This window comes from Crinia signifera, chromosome 7 (assembly GCF_055691185.1).
Source record: "Crinia signifera chromosome 7, ASM5569118v1, whole genome shotgun sequence".
Taxonomy (NCBI): Eukaryota; Metazoa; Chordata; class Amphibia; order Anura; family Myobatrachidae; genus Crinia; species Crinia signifera.
The window spans coordinates 182,973,191-182,996,881 of record NC_139223.1 but is presented as its reverse complement, the minus strand read 5'-3'; the positions used below and the strand labels follow the sequence as shown (position 1 = coordinate 182,996,881).

The 23,691-nt window shown below is 45.1% G+C and overlaps 1 protein-coding gene across 2 annotated transcripts; it reads right to left on the bottom strand.

The window, feature by feature from the left end:
* Positions 1-11,747: 11,747 nt before the first annotated feature.
* Positions 11,748-23,409, bottom strand: LOC146019649 (uncharacterized). Of its 2 annotated transcripts, XM_083152150.1 has the most exons (7): positions 23,315-23,403; positions 17,406-17,524; positions 15,946-16,088; positions 15,733-15,861; positions 14,977-15,087; positions 14,291-14,342; positions 11,748-11,963 (listed from the first exon to the last, which is right to left on the bottom strand). In XM_083152150.1, the coding sequence occupies exons 4-7, from the start codon at positions 15,772-15,774 to the stop codon at positions 11,857-11,859; spliced, it is 312 nt and encodes a 103-aa protein (XP_083008276.1). In that variant the 5' UTR covers positions 15,775-15,861; positions 15,946-16,088; positions 17,406-17,524; positions 23,315-23,403; the 3' UTR covers positions 11,748-11,856. The 2 variants fall into 2 exon arrangements, with proteins under 2 accessions (XP_083008276.1, XP_083008275.1); XM_083152149.1 differs by lacking the exon at positions 17,406-17,524 and having other exon boundaries at positions 23,315-23,409.
* Positions 23,410-23,691: the final 282 nt, after the last annotated feature.

The window sequence follows — 23,691 nt, the reverse complement described above, 5'->3', positions numbered from 1 at the left end:
TTGATTGTAGAAGCAACATATCTTCTGGTCCTCATTTACTGCAGCAAGCGGTAGTGTTATATTACCTGGTAGATTGACAGCCACTGATGGATAACTTTTCATGCAAATGCATAATTGAAGCGGTGAAAAGCTTTGGTCTCACGTAGATGCCACGTGGGCCCCCCCCCCCTCTCCACGGCACAATAGACTTTGGCAACATGCCAGGGCCTACTGCCCATGCACAGGTGTCCGGAAACATTCTGCCGCCATGTTCTGGTGACATAGATTTCTACTGTGCAGCAGGGATTTTCCCAGCGTTTTTTTGCCATGATGGCAGCTACGGACTCTGAAAAGGGGAGTATCAAAACATGGGTGCAGTGTGTGCAGTTGGGGCCCTCCTGGATGGGTGTGGTATAACACACCAACAGTCGGGATTCCAACAGTCATTAGCCCGACGACAGAACTGCCCGGATTCAGACAGCGGGGGGAGCGCATTGAAGCCCCTTGCTATTCTATTCTCTGTCTATGGGGGTCATGGACCCCCACGAGGGAGAATACCCGCTGCCTGTGTGTCAGGCTTTTAGCAGTCGGGATACTGAGGTCAGGGTAATGACTGTCGGAATCCAGACTGCCGGTGAGTCCTCCGGCACTCCTCCTGGATACATTGCACCCATTATAGAAATGCCTATGCATGCAACGGAGAGTGGACTAGCTGGTCATTGTGTTATTAGGACCCACCCTCTTAGTATTAACAGCTCTGTGTAGAAGTGGTTGGGCTAAAGTTTTGCAAATTCACATAATTTAACCCCGCCCCCTCTACAGGGAGCCGCAAATTCCTGTATTAACTCCACAACCTACCCACTTCAGTAGAAAGCGAATGGGATGTAGGAGATCTGTCTGCTCTTCTGGGGGTGTGGGGGACTACCTGAGAAAACAGGTCTATGGGTAACTAAGGAAAGTGTGCTCTATACACCAACAAAAACAATTGTGGAATCAAATCTGCACAAAATTACAACACTGCTGATCACCACATTCCGGAGGTCGTAGAGCTGGCACTTCCCCAGAGCCGCATTAGGTGAACGTTTAGGCACGGAAAAATATGCTACTTTATGAATGGCCATCATTGCCATTGCCATCACTTTAAGGATGACCATCAATGTTTTTGCCTATCGATGGTCACCCATTTTCTTTCACTGATTGGGTGCCAGGGGCGGAGCTACAATATGCTATTTGTTTATGCTTGATATCAATGGAGGGAAACCATCTGGTTCTCCCCCATCGATGGCAAAACTATTCTACATCGAGCAAAACCATTGATGATTTTGAATCATCGATGGTTGATGGCCATCCCTACGCTTCTTTGCTATGAGCGTCAAGTCAGATTGAAGTGGCCCCATAGAGAATATAACTAATTGGATCTCACGGGTGTGCATATAAACTGCAATCCTGGGAAGCTTTATCATCAATTTAGGAACATAAGATTTAGGATATTATCATTTCAAAACTTCCATTAGAGTTTAATGGATAACTTTATTCATATTGCATAACTAAAACAAATACTTTGCAATATGTCGGGGAATTCCGTCCTGATTGTTGGATCTGAATTTCTTGAAAACTTCAAATAAACATTTTTATTTAGTTGCATAATAAAGACTTTGTATTTCTAAATAAAGCCAGATATTGTGCTATATCTGTACAGCCATAGTAGCACCTGTGTCTGTCTCCCAGATTCACAGTAGCGCGGCTGCCAAGCGCTCAGTGTTGTATTCCCACTCCTGTCTCTCAGGGTAACAGATCCCACTGATATTCATTCTCCTCTCTCCCAGTGCAGGGTCAGCGTCAGGCTTCACTACCCCTTCCTCAGCACCGCCATTCCCCTTCTCATCACCGTCACCAAGGAAACAGCAGTGATTAGCATGCACCAGGAGCATCCAGACAACCAAGGGAAGAGGAGGGGGCTGGTAACCTTCTCCCTGCAACCCCCCCCCCAATAAGTGCCACATGGATTTCAGTAAACATAGGTGTTAATGTAAGCTCCAGCGGATTTACAAGAATAGAACTTGGCTGTGCATTTTGCACCACAATTACCCAGCAAGCGAGGATGCAAACCAGCCGTGTATTCTTAATATGTTGGGTTTATTTTTAATAGCAGATCAATAAAACTGATCTACACGTGTGTGCGTATAATCCCTGTCGCTAACCCCGTCTGTTGGCTTGTAACGTTATGTGATGAGTGCCGGGAATTAATTCTCACATTGTCACATCTCAGAGTGTGAAATCGGATGTGTAAATGGATATTCTGGAGTATGTCTGCCTGCCTGTCACTCTGCACATTAGTTTGCTTCCTTGTTAGTCGCTCGTGGCCTGCAGTATTGTTAGTTACCAATAGCACCGACTAGATTCTCATTGTGCTGGATCTTAATGCACTTTAGTTAACTTCCAGCTGTATAAATAGAAACATGTACAGCTGGCGTTTTGTTGATGACTTTGTTGGGTCATCTGCAAAAGCCAACATGTTGGAAATTTGTTGATTTATTGACTCCAACAAGTGGTGGCTCCAGGGGAGGGGGAGTGGGGGGGGGGGGGGGGGGGGAGTTTGGCTGCAAATTCAAATGGGGGAGTATCACCAACTACAAATAAGTCAGTTTTAAATGGCAGTGGGTGGCAGTGGGTGTGGCTCCCTTATTTGAATTTTGGACTGTGCTGCAGACACCCCCCCCCCCTTTGGAGTCACCGCTGACTCCGACCAAAAAATGATCCAAAATTGATCAGAATTCTGAGTTCTGAGATTTGTAACATGTTATAATTTGCAGATTCCCCAATGGGAGGAGTTGGATTGGCATTGAGGAATGGCTGGACTGCCAGCTAGATTGATGGCATGCACAACTTAAAAGACCAGAAAGTAGGAACGAATATTAGGCAGAGGGGATCTTAAAGGCGCCAACAGCCTGGGTTGGAAAAAAGAAAAGGGAAGCGATGGTGTAGCCAAGATAGGGATGGCACCACTGGCATTCTCCTAGTTATGGCACTGGCACAAACAGACTGAAATCAGGACTTTATTTTTACTTTTTATTTATTTTTATTTTATGTTTACTTGGTGGAAACGAGAACCCACATCTGGGCTTTGGTACATCTACACATGCGAGCTCACACTTCTGCAGTCATAGAATTTAGCATGGCTAAAAAGTAAGTTAAACTTTACTTACCCCTCCGTAGTACCGCATTGGCCACAGCGGTGCTGCACAAATCACAGGAGACATGAGGCCCTCTCTTCTGCAGTGAAAGGAGCCATGTGCTGCAGTGCGATACTCTCCCGCAGCACTTGGCTCCTGTCACAGATAATCCACATCTTGAGGCAGCCATCAGTAATACAGGTTAGTCCGTGTTACACAATTGGCCACAATTGGCCAAAGGGCCTGAGCAACGTGCCTAACAATGGGGCTAACAATGGTATAATTAGAAACCTATGGTATAGAGGGGCCTGATGAAGTGGTAATAAAGTAGGGGGTGATTATACACCAGCCAATCAGCTCCCAGCTGTCATTTTTTTTTCAAACAGTGAGGCAGATGGATTAAGCCTGGTGAAGAGACAAAGTAGAGATAAAATGGAGATAAAGTAGAAGATGATAACGCACCAGCCAATCAGCTATGTTTGAAAAATGACCGTTAGGAGCTGATAACTCTTTACTGGGCTTAATACATGTGCCCCCTAGCCTGTAACCTGACAGTTAGGCGCTGATTGGCTAGTGCTTTATCACCTCCCACTTTATTAACAGTTTCTTATATAGCGCACACATATTCCGCAGCGCTTTACAGAGAATATTGGAACGTTCAGTCCCTGCCTCAGTGGAGCTTACAATCTATATTCCGTACCACATGTACACGCACAGACAGACAGTCTAGGGTCAATTTGTTGGGAGCCAATTAACCTACCAGTATATTTTTGGATTGTGGGAGGAAACAGGAGTACCCGGAGTAAACCCACGCAAGTACGGGGAGAATATACAAACTCTGCACAGTTAGAGCCATGGTGGGAATTGAACCCTTGATCTCAGCGCTGTGAGGTGGTAACGCTAACCATTACACCATCCGTACTGCCCTTTATCACTTCAACAAGCTTAATACATCCGCCCCAATATTTCTATTGGTGGGACCAGATTTTGTTCTGTGATTCCATCACATTTAGGTCAAATCTACCAATGAGATTATCAAGGTGGACAAGTCGTCCATCCTCGGGCGGTTCGTGCTGCTCCCAACATGACCCTCTCAGGAGGGACAGTATGCGCTATTCCTAGACCTTCCTCTTAATTTATGATTGCCATCACCTGTGGAGAAACACCTTTCTTATCAATTAAATTGTTTAAAACAGGTGGTGGCAATCATATATTCAGAGGGACGTCCAGAAACAAAGCATTGTGTCCCTCCTGGAGAGGGTAATGTTGGGAGGTACCCCACCATAATGTTAGAATGTGTTTGTATTCACTTAATGACAGCAATGACAGCGTAATCGGTTTCCCAGATCGTCAATCTTTTTTCCAGATCATCAATCAAGGCAAATGAAACCTTGGTGTTTTTTAAATTTCTAAGTAAATTTTCCCAAAAATCGGCTTCGAGGTGCACACCACCGGGTCCAGAGGTACCTTGTGCCGAATTTGGCGGCTCTGAGTGACACGGTATGTCCGCAATGTGACAGACACGCACACACACGCTTCAAATTATTATATAGATGCGGTCCTTCGGTCGACATTTAGACAGTCACTAGGTTGATCACTAATGGTCAACAGTGACTAGGTCGACACCTAAGAATGGTCGACATACCCTATTTCGACACCGAAAGAAGATCGACAGAAGCGTAAGGACGACGTGGACAAGGTTGACATGAGTTTTTTTTTTTTAAAAGGTGGTTTTTCATACTTTCCTATCCAAGTGGGCATAGAGTGAGAATATAATAAAGTGCAGAGTGCAGCGTAGTCACTGTCGACCATTAGTGGTCAACCTAGTGACTGTCGACAAAGACATTATCTATCATCTATACCAGGGGTGGCCAACCGGTCAGAGGTAAAGAGCCGAAAAATATCGTCGTTCAAGCCAAAGAGCCAACATCGTCGGTCAAGCCAAAGAGCCAAAAAGGGGCGTGATCGGGGGAGTGGTCAGGGGCGTGGTCATATGACAAAACTTTATGCCCCCAGTGCCAGATATGCCCCCCCACAGTGCCAAACATCATATGCCCCCCCCCACAGTGCCAAACATCATATGCCCCCCACAGTGCCAAACATCATATGCCCCCCCCACAGTGCCAAACATCATATGCCCCCCCACAGTGCCAAACATCATATGCCCCCCCACAGTGCCAAACATCATATGCCCCCCACAGTGCCAAACATCATATGCCCCCCACTGTGCCAAACATCATATGCCCCCCACAGTGCCAAACATCATATGCCCCCCACAGTGCCAAACATCATATGCCCCCACAGTCCCAAACATCATATGCCCCCCACAGTGCCAAACATCATATGCCCCCCACAGTGCCAAACATCATATGCCCCCCACAGTGCCAAACATCATATGCCCCCCCACAGTGCCAAACATCATATGCCCCCACAGTGCCAAACATCATATGCCCCCACAGTTAGGAAGCTGGGCCCTCCAGCACAGGTGTTGCCCACAGTGCAACACCTATGCTGGAGGGCCCAGCTTCCTAACTAAAGGGCCCACCTAGAGGGCCAGGAGGGCCCAACAAACAAATGAGCCACGGGCCAAGAGGGTCCGACTAATGCGCCCACAGGCCCGGAAGGGGCCGAATGTGCCCACGGGCCTAGTGCCCGACACCCGGTGGTCTAGGGTGGATGGGGGGTAGGAGGCCAAAGGCCCCTACCTGGTGTTGGGAGAGGCCGCTGGGGGGAGCTTTGTCAGCTCTTTTGCTTCCCACCCCCGCTGGCCTCTCCGGGAGCCATCTTCTTTCTTCTTGCAGAAGGCGCCGGAGATCTTCTGTCTTGATCCCGGCGTCTTCTGGCCTCTTCAGCGGCGCTGGAACTCTTCTCCCCGCCGCCGTCTTCTGCGCCGTCCTCCGGCGGCTTCTCGCGTCTTCAGGAGCGCTCCTGCGCTCCGCTGGCGTGGAGACTACTTTTCGCCCTCCCGCTGGCGTCTGATGTCTGATTGGCTCGCCGCGGCCGTTTCCTATTGGCTGCCGATGCGACGTTTTGAATTGGCAGCCGAATTGGCGCCAAATTCAAAACCCCGCTTCGCCGATGGGATGGGAGCCGCACATTACAGCGTGGCGAGCTGCATGCGGCTCGCGAGCCGCGGGTTGGCCACTGCTGATCTATACCATAACCCTTGATTTTAGGTTCATTGATATCTTATTTTCCATTTGGTATACAAGTGTACCCATTTTAATGAATGTAATAAATGCTTTTTGAATATTCATCCCTTAAATTACCCCCCGAACCCCCCTTCCTCGGACCCAGCACTGTGAATGATCTGTAATTATTTCCTGTCAATATTAACGTTGAGTTTTTGGGTTTCTTGTAAAAACTTTTTTACGGGCTTAGTTACATATAAGAATTCCAAAATAATTTGACCACCTTTTAAGGTAATACAGTAGCGCACGCAGGGGGGGTTTCTGAGTACCCAGAAATCCCCCCAGGAGTCTAAGGGCCCTCAGCTGAAAGCTGAGGGTCCCCTCTTTCCATGGGTATAAATGCCCCCCGATTTTTCCATTGAAATGCATTGAAAACAGTGAAAAATCGGGTCGGTCGCGTCGTGTGCACCTAAAAATGCTTAAATGGTCCAGACGCAATGCCCCCGATTTCCCCATAGGGAACAATGTTAAATGCCTCAATTTACCCGCGATGACCACGATTTCCCATAGGAAACAATGTTAAATGGATCAATTTACCCAAATCAGCATAGGAACAATAGTAAATGGGCCAAAAACACCCCTGAACATTGAAATGTCCCCCCAAAAGTAGTTGACGCCACCCCGCCATCAACGTGAACCCGAAGCGTGGCGAGCGCAGCGAGCCCCGCGAGGGGACACGGATACCTTCACAGGTAAACGCGTCCCTTCGCGGGCTTCCCAGGTGTCCGCGTCGCCATGGACACCTGGGAAGCCCGCGAGGGGACGCGTATAACTGTGAAGGTATCCGCGTCCCCTCGCGGGGCTCGCTGCGCTCGCCACGCTTCGGGCTCGGTGGCTCGCTGCGCTCGCCACACTATTCTATTCTCACTCCACGCCCTAGTGGATAGTAGGGCATGAAAAGGTCGGAGGACGCGTACCGCCGCCCCTCGCGGGCTCGCTGCGCTCGCCACGCTTCGGGTTCACGTTGATGGCGGGGTGGCGTCAATAACTTTTGGGGGGACATTTCAATGTTCAGGGGTGTTTTTGGCCCATTTACCATTGTTCCCTATGATAATTTGGCTAAATTGAGCCATTTCACATTGTTTCCTATGGGAAATCGTGGTCATCGCGGGTAAATTGAGGCATTTAACATTGTTCTCTATGGGGAAATCGCGGGCATCGCGTCTGGCCATCGCACCCGATGGCCCCGATTTTACCCCCGATGAGCGCGATTCTGATTGGTGTGGCCGTGCTAGGAAACAAGTACCGAATTGTAAAAATCGGCCCTTGGGAACCGGAGATATCTGACTTCAAAGCAGTGGTCCCCATCCAAGCCTGTTAATTGTTATTCCCAGTCAGATATTTTGGGTTCTGTCTGACTTAGAGTTTTTCTGAGGGTATATTCCAAAAGCTGAGACTCTCCCCCTTTAAAGGACACTAGAAGCTTGTCTCTACTATTCCCAGAACCAGAGATATCAGCCTGCCAGCAGCTTGTTACTGCTCCAGCTCCACACACCTGGTATGTAGTATTATATACTCGTGGGCAGATTGCTCTGCCTCCTGAACTCTGATCCCCTAGTCCCCAATACCATTTGGTAGGTGGGATTCTCTAGTTTTTAATTCCATTAAAATCTAATAAATCTATTTCCGGGAACTGGAGATATCTGCAGTCAAGCAAGCTGTCCTCCCACCAGAAAATTTATGAATAATAGGCCCACTCCACTATACACCCCTCCTCTGTGTATTAAACATCCTCTACCACCCTGGAAGTTATTTATCAGGGCCCCTTCATTCAGCCCAATGCCCCCTTCTCCCACCATCTGTGGAGTAAAGGGGTAATTAGTGGAGATTACTGACCCAGGCCCTACATGCTGAGCGGTTGATATAATACCACCCACAGGACATCAAAGCTTCCCCCACCCCTACCGCTGGAGGATCGGTAGGGGCCCCAATACATTGCTATGCCCAGGGGTCTACACTGCTATTGATGCCCCTGTATGTATGTATGTATATATTTCATATTATTATTATTATTATTAATATTTATATACATTTGGTCTATCTATAATACTTTAACTGACCCGGCATATACTGGGTCACCTAAGTGTCCATCTTCGTGCTTTGCTCCGCCCCTCTGGAAACCCCCTTCTGAAAATCCTGCGTTTGCCACTGTAATAGATTGATATATAAAATCTTAAAATCATAATCTAAAAGAAAAGAACTAGAATGCCCTCTTTTAAACATAAATATTGAGCAAGCATATTAACCATTTATGTGCAGGTTATTGGACATTACAATATATAAGTCTATTGAATAATATTTATAGTGCCACCTTTCAGAAAATGTATGAAAGGTACACTTTCTATTCTTAACTCCACGCCGACGTGGATAGTGGGGGAATGAAAAGGTCAGAGGACGCGTACCGCCGCCCCTCGCGGGCTCGCTGCGCTCGCCACGCTTTGGGTTGACGTTGATCGTGGGGTGGCGTTAACAATTGGGGGGGCCATTTCACACTTCAGGGTGGGTATTTGGGGTCTGTGGGTCATTTAACATTGTTCCCTATGTGAAATCGGGTCAATTGGGCCATTTAACATTGTTCCCTATGTAAAATCACGGTAATCGCGTCGGTCGCATGGCATGTGATGTTTTGGCCGCATGTGATGCGACCGACGCGATTTTTTTCCTTGCGATGCCTAAGATCAAAATCGTGGGAGCCGTTCTAGGAAATAAGTACCGTATGAAATAAACATTTTTATTTCACAAATGACTAGCGCATCATTTGAACTTTCTATAGATTACATTTTGTCCCATTCGGAGCAGTAGAACGCACTCCAGACCCCTCTGAAGTGGATAACTTACTTTTTTTTCTCCCGGTTTCCTCCCACAATCTTAAAATATAATGGTAGCTTAACTGTTTCAACAAAAAAATAAACTTATAAATAAACAGCCCTAGTATGTGCATCTACATGGGCAGAGCAGATAGGCCAAATGTTTTTTATCTGCTACCAAATTCTAGGTTTCTATGCTTAACCCTTTACCCTTTGAGTGCCAACATTGCTGTCACATACCCTCCAACATTCCCAACTTAAAAAACGGTACAGGGGTGTGGCCAATGATAGATGGGCATGGCCATGGGCAAAAGGGGGCGTGGCCTTGGCCACTTTACTTTTCGACAACATGGCCAATTTCTTTAAGCGTTCCTACCTCGTTCCACTGTGTGATGTCTGGCCATAACATTGCCCTCTGTCGGGTTCACCATGCTGCGGCAGATCAATGCTGCACTGATGTCACGCCGCCCAGGAGGTGGTGGCTTGTGCGGCCAGGACTTGTAGTCCCTGCACATCCGTGACATCCTCCACAGTCTCTCCCTGAGCAGGGGGAGCTGAACGTAACACAGCCCTCCGCCGTGCACCCTGGGAGATGTAGTCCCGGCTGGCTGCTCCTCCATGCTCCCTGGGGAGCAGTCGGCAGTATAATGAACTACATCTCCCAGAGTCCCCCAGTCAGCCAGAGCTGATGTTAAAAAAAACGGTACATTCGGTACAGTTTATTTTAGCCGGTACAGACCGTTAAAAAACGGTACTGTACCGGCTAAAACGGTACAGTTGGAGGGTATGCTGTCAGAGATCCTCAAAATATCCATTAAAAATGCCACCGCTCACAGCGACTGTTCTGATTTTTTTGGGTGCAATATTTGACTAGACTGCAATTAATTGACTTTATTTATCTATACTGAAAGAACAGTCGCTCTGAGCAGCGTTGACATCTTTAGTTGGTATTTTGAGTATCGCTCACAGCAACGTTGGCACTCAAAGGGTTAACAGGAATGGTCTGTAAAGCGCTATGGAATATGTGTGCGCTATATGAATAACTGGTTGTAGTAATAATGATGGTTAAACAGTGTTTGGAACTCAGATAGCTGTGAGTAGAGTACAGTACAGAGCCTCTAAAGAAATGCATCTGCTGGTGCTCATGAACACTGGATCTCGGAACATAAATTATGTACAACTGAGGTTCATGCAGAGGTCTCTCCTGGCGTGCACTTATTGTGTTACTCTGCCATCTGCTGGTCACCTGGAGTAACAACATGTTCAGGTTTTTTTTCTTTTCCATTTAAATTTGTACCCAACTCTTCTGTTATCTATAGAAGCTCACTTAATCCCCATACACACTAGTCGACCTAGCTGCGGCCCCCGATATAGTTAACCATATTATCTGGGTCTGCTGGTGGCCAATATCATATGTATACACGGAATATCGGCTGCTGATATCGTTCAGTGATATCACATGCCAGCTGTATCGCCAAATTGACCTGCATGTTCAGTAGACAATCATCGTTAATGACATACATAATAATACAGGTCTGTAGGCACGATCATCCAGTGGATGCAGCCACGCATCTTCAGACCATGTATGGCCACACTTAGGGCTTTTAATAAGATTCTGATTTGGATTCACAATTTTTGGGGTATTCCCCTGCAATACCCCCCCAAAAAAAGAGTGGGCACCCCTTCCTCAAACTGGGCAGAACAGGGAGCTTAACAGCAGTCTGGCGGAGGGGGTGGGGCCTAATGACGCAATTCTATGCTAATTGCATACTGTTATCCCTGCCTCAATGCAAATTTGGACCAATTGCAGCCTTTTGCCCCCGTAGGGGCGAGGCCCAATGATGCCAATATCCCAGATCGCTTGCCTCTGACCTGCTTCTCCTATCCACATATTTTCCTTAGAGGAAAGCTTTGAAGTAGGTAAGTATGAGGTATGTGTAGTATCTTTAGGGTGTAATTAGTGTGTATAGAACGATTTATATATACCTGTAGGCAGGGCTATATTTCAGCAGGCTCCAGCAGGAACTGAGGCCCTTATTCTAGTTCACTCTTTCTGACAAAATATTTCTTAGATGGACAAAACCATGTGCACTGCAGGTGAGGCAGGTTACTTGTGCAGAGATAATTAGATTTGGGTGGGGTTTTACACCTGCCTCACCTGCAGTGCACATGGTTTTGTCCATCTAAGAAATATTTTGTCAGAAAGAGTGAACTAGAATAAGGGCCTCAGTTCCTGCTGGAGCCTGCTGAAAAATAGCCCTGCCTGTAGGGTCTGATGTAGGGGTGATTGTATGTTAGTTTTGCAGATGCTACTAATACACATTTCATAGTGCACAAATAAGTAACCCGGGTCAAACCTGGGTCTTTGTGCAGTGTGGATGCGCCATTTGGAAAACCCAGGTCCAGCAACCTGAGTTAAAAGAAGGATTTTACCCTGGTCCGACCTTGATTGCTGGGCAGTGCAAACTGACAGCGTGGACAGCTATAAAACCAATGGACACGGACAGGGGCAGTGGTGTCCCCTAGATGCGTACAGCTTAGCATGCAGGCACATATCTGTGGTGATGTGACACAATTTAAGGATACTCAAAGGTGTTCAAAGTTGACATTTACTCTGCAATTATGTCAGATGAAAGCAACGGACAGTGACAGGATGAAGATGCTTAAATCAGCTCTGATCACATTATCAAAGTATCAGAACACCATCTATTCCAGTAAGAACTGGCCCAGAAGCCTCTCGTCCTCCTCTTCCCAGCGTGGGTTCAAATTGAGATTCCTTTTGCCATGTGGATCCCATGAGGATGGAAACCTCTCTAGTGAGTAAGGCAGAAAACATAATGGTCAGATTACCAGGATGCTGCTAAATATTGCAAACGTGGTACTTGTGATTTATCTGGGCGCCCGATGTTGAAATTGTATGCCAGTACCCTAAGCATGCGATTTGATGCGATTTGACGCGATTTCCCTTGAAATTCACTTGAAGAGAAAATTGCGTTGCATTGTATGTTATTGTATTGCATGCGATGCGATTTGATGCGATTTGATGCGATTTTAATATGTTCAGGCACCCAGATGCCTGTTTCATATGTGAAATGGCCCCCCAGAACCCATTTTTAATTGTATACCCACCCTGATGGCTAAATGACCCCCATTGTTAAAGCCACCCCACTATCAATGCCAACCCGAAGCGTGGCGAGCGGCGGCGGTACGCGTCCTCCGACCTTTTCATACCCCCACTATCCACGTCGGCGTGGAGATGATTTTATATAGTGTGGCGAACGCAGCGAGCCACCGAGCCCGAAGCGTGGCGAGCGCAGCGAGCCCCGCAAGGGGACGTGGATACCTTCACAGCTATACGCATCCTCTCGCGGGCTTCACAGGTATCCACGTCCCCTCGCGGGGCTCGCTGCGCTAGTGGGGTGGTGTGGGTGGTGTTAACAATGGGGGTCATTTAGCCATCAGGGTGGGTATACAATTAAAAATGGGGTCTGGGGGGCCATTTCACATATGAAACAGGCATCTGGGTGCCTTCACATATTAAAATCGTGGCAAATCGCGGCAAATCGCATCGCATGCAATCTGATTGTATGCAATGCGATTTGTCGTGATTTTTAGGTGCGATGAAGAAAATCGGGCGCCCAGATAAGTCACAAGTACCGCAAACGTTTTCCTCTAATCTCATTCATTTATGTAGCAGGTGGTGCATATAATGGGCCTAATTCTGTAAGATGGTGCGGCTCTGCGAGTATAAACATGTGCAGGGCCATTGAATGAACGGGGGGGGGGGGGCGGAGAATCATTCGATGGTCGCCGACCATCGAATGATTCCCCCCCCCCCCGTACGCTTGCATACGAATGGATGTGTCAGCTATACATCCATTCGCATGCTTCCGAGGGGCTTCACGTGGCGGCGGCCGTACATTAATCGTTAAGCCACTTGCTGAGCAGCGAAGAACCGATGCTTAGCAAGTGGTACTGAATCAGGCCCAATGTGTATAGGGAGGGTACAACAGGCAATTATTATTTGTACGATAACCCCAGAAAAAGCAGGGTACTTGTGTAATATCTGGGCGCCCAATTTTTTCATTGCATCGCATCGCATGTGGCATACAAGTCATGCGATGCAATTTTTCATTGTAAAGACCCAATTTTTAATTGTATAGTCACCCATGGGTGATTTCATACCCCCACTATCCAACTACGCATGGAGTTGATTCTATATAGTGTGGTGAGGGCAGCGAGCCCCGTGAGGAGACGCAGAATACATGTAAAGTAATCCGCGTCCGCTCGCCACGCTTCGGGCTCGCTGCGCTCGCCACACTATATAAAATCAACTCCATCCGTAGTTGGATAGTGGGGGTATGAAATCACCTATGAGTGACTATACAATTAAAAATCTGGTCTTTACAATGAAAAATCGCATCGCATCGCATGCCTTAGGTAGTGGCATGCAATGATAAAATCGGGCACCCTGATAATACACAAGTACCAAAAGCAGCATTCTTTTTGCTATAATGATCACTTTACATCGCAGTGATACACGTAGATGGTATTTATTTACTTATTTACAGTTTCTTATATAGCGCTGCAGATTCCGTTGCGCTTTACAATAGTAGACAGTGATAAAACTTATTATAGCCATGGATAGTAATAATTTATAAATGAATAAATATGCCCCATAGTGATGTTGGGGGGCAGGGTGTGAAATCTGCTGCTGTGCGAGAGACGGGCATTTTGCCCCTTGGTGTAACAGTATAAAGGTGGCTTTAATGTTGATTTTAGTTTAGTTCAGGGTTTCCTACTTTTACAGTCTCTTCTCTTGGAGAAGCCCGAAGAGGAGACTGTCAGCAGAACCATGGAGGGCGCGGCCGGATATCAGCGTCCAGCCTCGCCCCCAGTTAGGAAAATACTGGGATTTGCGGATTTACGATGAGGAGGCAGGGCTAAAATGTATGTAAATTTAGCCACGCTTCTCCCAGAAAGCTGGGAATTACGGTATGTAAACACAGCATTGTGGTATTTAAACAGGACAAGGGTGATTGGGTGGGTGCGGGGGAAACCGGGAGGTTTGCCCACCTTTAAGGGGGGCCAGGAGGGGTAAACCCTGGTTTAGTTCAATTCAACTCTGTTATTGTCTCACCTATATTGGTCCTCACGCTTCCTCGAGCAGAGTTGGGAATTCTCAGGAACATCTTGTGTTGTAAAAAGAACAAAATTAATGTTATCTATATCAGTCTGGACATAACACCCCAAGAGATTTTTACACCCGACGTTTGCATTAAGGGGCCAATTCAGACCAGTTCGTAATTCGGCCCCATCCCCGGTGGTTGGAGTTTGCGCATGTGCAAATATATGCATGTAAAACCGCCCGAGTAAACACTCGCTGATGCGTTTGCACTGTGACGACAGGGAAGGGGGTTAGAGCAGGGGGTGGTCCAGTGTTTTAAGGGTGTGTCCATAAAAATGATGGCCGTTTCTCTGAATACGCATGCGTGTTGATGCCCTCTTGGGGCCGGAGCAGCTGAAGTCATGTGCCCCCCCCTGAATTCGGACATCTCCGGCCAAGAGAAAAGTCAGACTAGACTGACTTTTATCTGCGAACAGGGAAAAAATGACGTGATGGTCAGCCCATGTCAACAGGGGGTAGGGGACGTGAGTTCGGTTGGGCAACATTTATGTGTTCGATAGGTTGTGAAGATATGTCTGAATCATACGTCATTTGATGATCGTCAGACTCAGGGGCGCCCCCTGGATTCGGAGCCCCTAGGCAGCTGCCTATTGATAGAGCCGTCCCTGTGTCTCATTGCTATTTCTCAGGTTTCTTACCTCTTCGCTGCTGTGAGATTCAGATGAGCTGTCCGTAGGTTGGCTACAACGGGCCGTTAATACTGAAGCCTTTCCATGTGATACGAATACATGACTTTCACAGGGGATTTCCTGCAAAATGTAAAATATGAATTCATAGTTAACCCCAAGCCCGCAGCGGACCAGTCTGCAATATGGGTAGCATTTGTGTGCGTGTTCGCTAACACTCCCAGAAAACTGTCGGTTACCACCCCCAAACACCGGCTTCCTGTCAATCAACTTGCGTATGGCCAGCGATCAATTTTATCGCAGGATGGCCTTGGGCATGCGTACTATCAGCCGTCTATCAATTATCATCTGGTCTGCGAATTCACAGCCATACAATCAGGTCTGAATATCCCCCTTAGTGTCATTACTGAAGACAATAAATGTACATACTCCTCTACAGTGTATACGCTAATCACAACTAACCAGGTGACTTCTGTACTGTATAAGGCACAAAACCCTCCTTATTCCCCAGCTTACACCTGCACCCATGCATTTATATCCTACCTTTTACAGGGTGTCCCAAATAAAGGTTTTATAAGATTGAGTTCCATGAGTCCCCTCCTGCGCGGTTTTGGTCTACATTTATATTAGCACCATAGGTAGACATTGGGGGCGTGAGATTATCCCGGCAGAGAGGAAGGGGTCTGGCCGAGGCTGCACATGGGCATTCTCCTCTCTTTATACATCCCTGTAAAGAAGAAGCCATACAGTACTGTATGTTGCACTCACCTGGTTTGTCTCTGTCCGAAACTCACACTCCCTGGGGTCCATAGCCGTGTTCTTACTGCACGTGGTTTCTCTTACACTGAACTGCAACGTTACTTCAAATACTGCACCCACATCCTTTATATCACGTACCTACAACCAATACAGAAGGATTGCAATGGATGGTAACCTAGAGGTGGGAGAGCCAGTCAGAGTACTATAAGGATGTCATCTCACCTGTAGTGATGGCACGACCCTCGTTACTCTGGTCTGTGACACTCTGAGCAGGTTCCTGCCCCGGGATTGGCTATTCAGCCGGTCAACAGATGCACCTAATGCACTGATAACAGCGACTTGTCTGCCCTCATAAATTGGGAGCCCTGAGGTGGAGAAAAGTATTCACACTGATTGAGGTTACTGTATGCTATGACCATGTATATGGAGAAAACTATATGATGTCCAATTTGAATATCTGGCTATGTACAGTAAGGACCGTATGTAATATCCTGTGTGAGTTGTGGCAGTTTTGTGGCTGTGTCTGTTGGATGCATCAGCATCTCTCGGAGCTCCCACCAGTCCCTTACTCTCAATGGGGGAGATTCTCTAAGAATCTCCGCCCCCATCGCATACTTAATTATCGCATATGTTGTAACATATGCGATAATTAAGGCAAAGGACAGCTCCCCCCTCCCTCACACACCCGGCGCTGATGCTGCTGCGCCGGGCTCTCCTCCTCCCTGCACCCGGAAGAGGATCAGTGCAGGGAGGAGGTCACAGGTCCGGGCAGCACAGCTCTGTGCTGCCCGGACACAGGTGAGGGGGAAGGGGGCGATGCGGGGCGGCGGGGGGTCGGCGCGGGGCGGCGGAAGGATGCGGTAGAAGCCCATTGGCTTCTATGGGGCATCGCCAGATTTTTCTGGCGATGCCCCCCGCCGCGTTAACTCGGCGGGGGATGCTTACAGCATCCCAAAATGCGGTAAAAACCCGATAACGGGGTTTTTACCGCATTTCTTGTTTAGAGAATCTCCCCCAATGTCTGACTTCTAAAGCACTGCCCCTTCCCTGCCTGCACCCGACTTTAATGCAACACACACTAGAGATGGACATCGGACATCGACCATCAATGTTTATGGTTGACGTAGAATAGTTTTGCCATCGATGAGGGAGATGTTTTTATTTCTTTTTTTCCCAAGCGGCTGGGACATGGAGCATAGCTCCACCCCTGACACCCATGAAGCCCCACCACCATATTTTGATATGCCCACAAGCCATTCAGTCAAAGAAAATGGATGACCATGAACATAGATGGTAATCCATTGCATAGTATGCCACTATCGATGGCTATTTGCACTATTGCCATCGATGGCAATGGCAATGATGGCCATCCGTAACACACACAGGGTAGATAAAAACAAGCAATGTAAATATTGTGGGAGGGGTCTTATAACCTTGTTGCCCTGGAGCCTTAACAAGCTTCAATTCTGCCCTGCATTAGTGTAGCCACTTCCGAGTCAAACCGAGTCCCAACTTGGATCATCTGTGTTGATCTCAGATCTAAAGACGGATTATCGCATCTTTTGGATGAAGTCGAGCCATTTGGTTTTGCGGAAAACCGAGTCCACCTGAACTTTTAGGGTTCCTAGTTGAATCGTGTCACCTGCTGGAGTCACTTTGGGGTTTCGCGTCAAACCGCGTACCTGATTTATTGAAGTTCTAATGCAGGATCTAAAAATGGAATCTTGTGTGTTTTGGATTGCATGTTCCTTTCTTGGGATTTCAGGAGACATTTCACACTGGTAATGACTGAACATGGATCCTGTTGATGTAATTAATAACAAAAACAGGTCCATGATTCCATCTGTTTTCTATCAATTTTCCGAATCCAAAATCAAAACCAAAACACTTGAGGAAGTTAAGGGTGGTTTTGCTAAGACCAAAACACAATTATGCTTAGAACCAAAGCCATATGACACCTGGTATTGGTATTGAAACTGTAATTTGCTAAATAATGAATGAAAAAATTATTACACACACATAAGGGTCATAGAGTTGACTCAATAAAGCTCAACATACTGTACATTGGGTCCACTACTGAAGGTCGACAGGGCTTAAGTTGATACCTGAAATAGGTCGACATGGCTAAGGATGACAGGGTTGGAAGGTTGGCACAAACATTAGGCCAACAATGTCACTGCGCTCGGCACACTGTTTTGTTCTCCAATCACGCCGTAATGGATGGTAGGGTATGAAATACCGCCTGTCGGCACATGTCGGCTCAAAACAACTGTGAAAAACTCATGTTGACCTTCCCATTGTTGACCTAATGCATGTGTCAACCTTCCAACCCTGTTGATCTTAGCCGTGTCAACCTATTTCAGGAGTCGACTCTCTTATTGTCCATAACATGTAAATAATACTGTCCCAGCTATAAAAAGTGTCAAGCTAAGGGGAGATTTTCTAAAGTTTCTTGAATTGAAAAGTAGTGTTGTTGCCCATAGCAACCAATTGGATTCAATTGATCATTTTCTGAGTTTAGAGAAATGATCGCTAGAATCTGGATTATTGTGGGCATCATTACTATTTTCATTTTTAGAAGCGTTAGTAAATTTACCCTTTACCCTTTGCCCTATCCAACAGATGGAACATTGTGAATACTTTCTCAGTAAATAAACAGATTTCTACCACTGTAAAATTTCCCTGCAAATATAGGGGGAAATTTACTAAGAATACGGATATGAATGTGCCATGAATACAAAAAAGAATTTACGTATTTTCGGCATAGTAAATGCACTTATTTGCATATGACTGCCTACGAATACTCCTAAAATAGGCATATTTAGCTTAGTAAATTTCCCCCATAATGTTTTTAGTCTTAATCCTTTACCTGAGCAGCAGACCCAAGTCCCCAGGAGAATGCAGAGTAACATCATTGTCATCCTCGCAGGGGCTGCGTAGTGAGACCGCGTACTGTATAAGCTACTCTTAAATCCACATACTGTACCAGCCTGATTTATCCCCAGGTAATTATTAACGTTGCTAGTTTTTGCCTACGACCTTCCCTTGAGATTTCTCAGAAAATGTAGAGATAGATGCAGTCAAAGTTGCATCAGTAATCATGTACAGTACAGATGTGCCATACAGTGTGGCTTCAGTAATCATTTACAGTAGAGATGTGTCATACTATGTGGTTTTAGTTATCATGTACAGTACAGATGTGTCATACTTTGTGGCTTCAGTAATCATGTACATTACAGATGTGTCATACTATGTGGTTTCAGTAATCATGTACAGGACAGATGCGTTATATAATGTGGCTTCAGTAATCATGTACAGTACAGATGTGTCATACAATGTGGCTATCATGTACAGTACAGATGAGTTGTACAATGTGGCTATCATGTACAGTACAGATGCGTTATATAGTGTGGCTTCAGTAATCATGTACAGTACATATATGTTATACAGTGTGGCTTCAGTAATCATGTACAGTACAGGTGAGTCATACTATGTGGCTATCATGTACAGTACAGATGTGTCATACAATGTGGCTATAATGTACAGTACAGATGTGTTATACAGTGTGGCTTCAGTAATCATGTACAGTGCAGATGTGTCATACAATGTGGCTTCAGTAATCATGTACTGTACAGATGTGTCATACTATGTGGCTTCCGTAATCATGTACAGTACAGATGTGTTATACAGTGTGGCTTCAGTAATCATTTACAGCAGAGATGTGTCATACTATGTGGCTTCAGTAATCATGTACTGTACAGATGTGTCATACTATGTGGCTTCCGTAATCATGTACAGTACAGATGTGTTATACAGTGTGGCTTCAGTAATCATTTACAGCAGAGATGTGTCATACTATGTGGCTTCAGTAATCATGTACAGTACAGGTGAGTCATACTATGTGGCTATCATGTACAGTACAGATGTGTCATACAATGTGGCTATAATGTACAGTACAGATGTGTTATACAGTGTGGCATCAGTAATCATGTACAGTACAGATGTGTCATACTATGTGACTTCAGTAATCATGTACTGTACAGATGTGTCATACTATGTGGCTTCCGTAATCATGTACAGTACAGATGTGTTATATAGTGTGGCTTCAGTAATCATTTACAGCAGAGATGTGTCATACTATGTGGTTTCAGTTATCATGTACAGTACAGATGTGTCATACTATGTGGCTATCATGTACAGTACAGATGTGTTATACAGTGTGGCTTCAATAATCATGTACAGTACAGGTGTGTCATACTATGTGGTTTCAGTAATCATATACAGGACAGATGTGTCATACTATGTGGCTATCATGTACAGTACAGGTGTGTCATACTATGTTGCTTCATAAATCATGTACAGTACAGATGCGTTATATAATGTGGCTTCAGTAATCATGTACAGTACAGATGCGTCATACAATGTGGCTATCATGTACAGTACAGATGAGTCATACAATGTGGCTATCATGTACAGTACAGATGTGTCATACAATGTGGCTATAATGTACAGTACAGATGTGTTATACAGTGTGGCTTCAGTAATCATGTACAGTGCAGATGTGTCATACAATGTGGCTTCAGTAATCATGTACTGTACAGATGTGTCATACTATGTGGCTTCCGTAATCATGTACAGTACAGATGTGTTATACAGTGTGGCTTCAGTAATCATTTACAGCAGAGATGTGTCATACTATGTGGCTTCAGTAATCATGTACTGTACAGATGTGTCATACTATGTGGCTTCCGTAATCATGTACAGTACAGATGTGTTATACAGTGTGGCTTCAGTAATCATTTACAGCAGAGATGTGTCATACTATGTGGCTTCAGTAATCATGTACAGTACAGGTGAGTCATACTATGTGGCTATCATGTACAGTACAGATGTGTCATACAATGTGGCTATAATGTACAGTACAGATGTGTTATACAGTGTGGCATCAGTAATCATGTACAGTACAGATGTGTCATACTATGTGACTTCAGTAATCATGTACTGTACAGATGTGTCATACTATGTGGCTTCCGTAATCATGTACAGTACAGATGTGTTATATAGTGTGGCTTCAGTAATCATTTACAGCAGAGATGTGTCATACTATGTGGTTTCAGTTATCATGTACAGTACAGATGTGTCATACTATGTGGCTATCATGTACAGTACAGATGTATTATACAGTGTGGCTTCAATAATCATGTACCGTACAGGTGTGTCATACTATGTGGTTTCAGTAATCATATACAGGACAGATGTGTCATACTATGTGGCTATCATGTACTGTACAGATGTGTCATACTATGTTGCTTCATTAATCATGTACAGTACAGATGCGTTATATAATGTGGCTTCAGTAATCATGTACAGTACAGATGCGTCATACAATGTGGCTATCATGTACAGTACAGATGAGTCATACAATGTGGCTATCATGTACAGTACATATGCGTTATATAGTGTGGCTTCAGTAATCATGTACAGTACATATATGTTATACAGTGTGGCTTCAGTAATCATGTACAGTACAGGTGAGTCATACTATGTGGCTATCATGTACAGTACAGATGTGTCATACAATGTGGCTATAATGTACAGTACAGATGTGTCATACAATGTGGCTTCAGTAATCATGTACAGTACAGATGCGTTATATAGTGTGGCTTCAGTAATCATGTACAGTACAGATGTGTTATACTATGTAGCTTCAGTAATCATGTACAGTACAAATGTGTTATATAGTGTGGCTTCAGTAATCATGTACAGTACATATATGTTATACAGTGTGGCTTCAGTAATCATGTACAGTACAGGTGAGTCATACTATGTGGCTATCATGTACAGTACAGATGTGTCATACAATGTGGCTATAATGTACAGTACAGATGTGTCATACAATGTGGCTTCAGTAATCATGTACAGTACAGATGTGTTATACTATGTGGCTTCAGTAATCATGTACAGCACAGATGCGTTATATAGTGTGGCTTCAGTAATCATGTACAGTACAGATGTGTTATACTATGTAGCTTCAGTAATCATGTACAGTACAGATGTGTTATATAGTGTGGCTTCAGTAATCATGTACAGTACAGATGTGTCATACTATGTGGCTTCAGTAATCATGTACTGTACAGATGTGTCATACTATGTGGCTTCCGTAATCATGTACAGTACAGATGTGTTATACAGTGTGGCTTCAGTAATCATGTACAGTACAGATGTGTTATACTATGTAGCTTCAGTAATCATGTACATTACAGATGTGTTATACAATGTGGCTATCATGTACAGTACAGATGTGTTATACAGTGTGGCTTCAGTAATCATGTACAGTACAGATGTGTCATACTATGTGGCTTCAGTAATCATGTACTGTACAGATGTGTCATACTATGTGGCTTCCGTAATCATGTACAGTACAGATGTGTTCTACAGTGTGGCTTTAGTAATCATGTACAGTACATATATGTTATACAGTGTGGCTTCAGTAATCATGTACAGTACAGGTGAGTCATACTACGTGGTTTCAGTCATGTACAGTACAGATGTGTCATACTATTTGGCTTCAGTAAATATGTACAGTACAGATGTGTCATACAATGTGGCATCAGTAATCATGTACAGTACAGATGTGTAATACTATTTGGCTTCAGTAATCATGTACAGTACAGATGTGTCATACAATGTGGCTTCAGTAATCATGTACAGTACAGATGTGTTATACAATGTGGCTTCAGCAATCATGTACAGTACAGATGTGTAATACAATGTGGCTTCAGTAATCATGTACAGTACAGATGGGTCATACAATGTGGCTTCAGTAATCATGTACAGTACAGATGTGTCATACAATGTGGCTTCAGTAATTATGTACAGTACAGATGCGTTATACAATGTAGCTTAAGTAATCATGTACAGTACAGATGCGTCATACTATGTAGCTTCAGTAATCATGTACAGTACAGATGTGTCATACAATGTGGCATCAGTAATCATGTACAGTACAGATGTGTAATACTATTTGGCTTCAGTTATCATGTACAGTACAGATGTGTCATACAATGTGGCTTCAGTAATCATGTACAGTACAGATGTGTCATACAATGTGGCTTCAGTAATCTTGTACAGTACAGATGCGTTATACAATGTAGCTTCAGTTACGCCAGACAGCCCCTCTCGAGTACGAGGTCCAAGGTGACTCAGCCCCGATGAGCATTTTTGGTTTCGCGCAATAAAACTGGGAGGGACAAATGTCAGTGCTACATTACACTGACCAGATTGATGCACAACATTTGTAGTCTGTGTGCGACTGAGTCTGAATCTGTACAGAAAGTGTTGCGATGCAGCAGCCGCGAATCATTCTCGCGCAAAGTTCCATTATGATTTATCTGTGACTTTCTACAGGGTCTCTAGTACATGGTGAGTGGTGTTCTACTGTGTCTTCGATGAGTGGCTCAGGTGTGCCGGCGTCTCACGTTGTACACTGTATACACATCTGTATGGCCCTAGAGTCTTGTGTGTGTTTCCTTTGTCTTCAGTAATGTGTATAAGATATTACTAATATGTTATTTAAGGGGATGGAACTTACTGTAACATTGCTGCTATCAATTGTTCGATTGTTTATCAAACATGATGCATGAAAAAACCCAAACAACCAGTGGCGGTTCCAGAGGTGGCGGTTGCAGCACAGTTCAAAATTCAAATATGAGAGCCAAACCCACAGCCACCAACTGCCATTCCAAACTGACTCACTGGCAGTTGGTGTTTCTCCCCTATTTGAATTTTGAACTGTGCTGCAGCCGCACCTCTGGAGCCGCCGCTGCAAACAACACAATCATTTGTTCTCTACCAGCGTCATGAATAAGTGTTTTTTAAAAAGAGAACAGCTCAAATAAAAGCCTTTTTTAGTTGGTTACACACAAAAAAGCCTTCAGTTGGGTACACACACAATATATTGTGGAAACA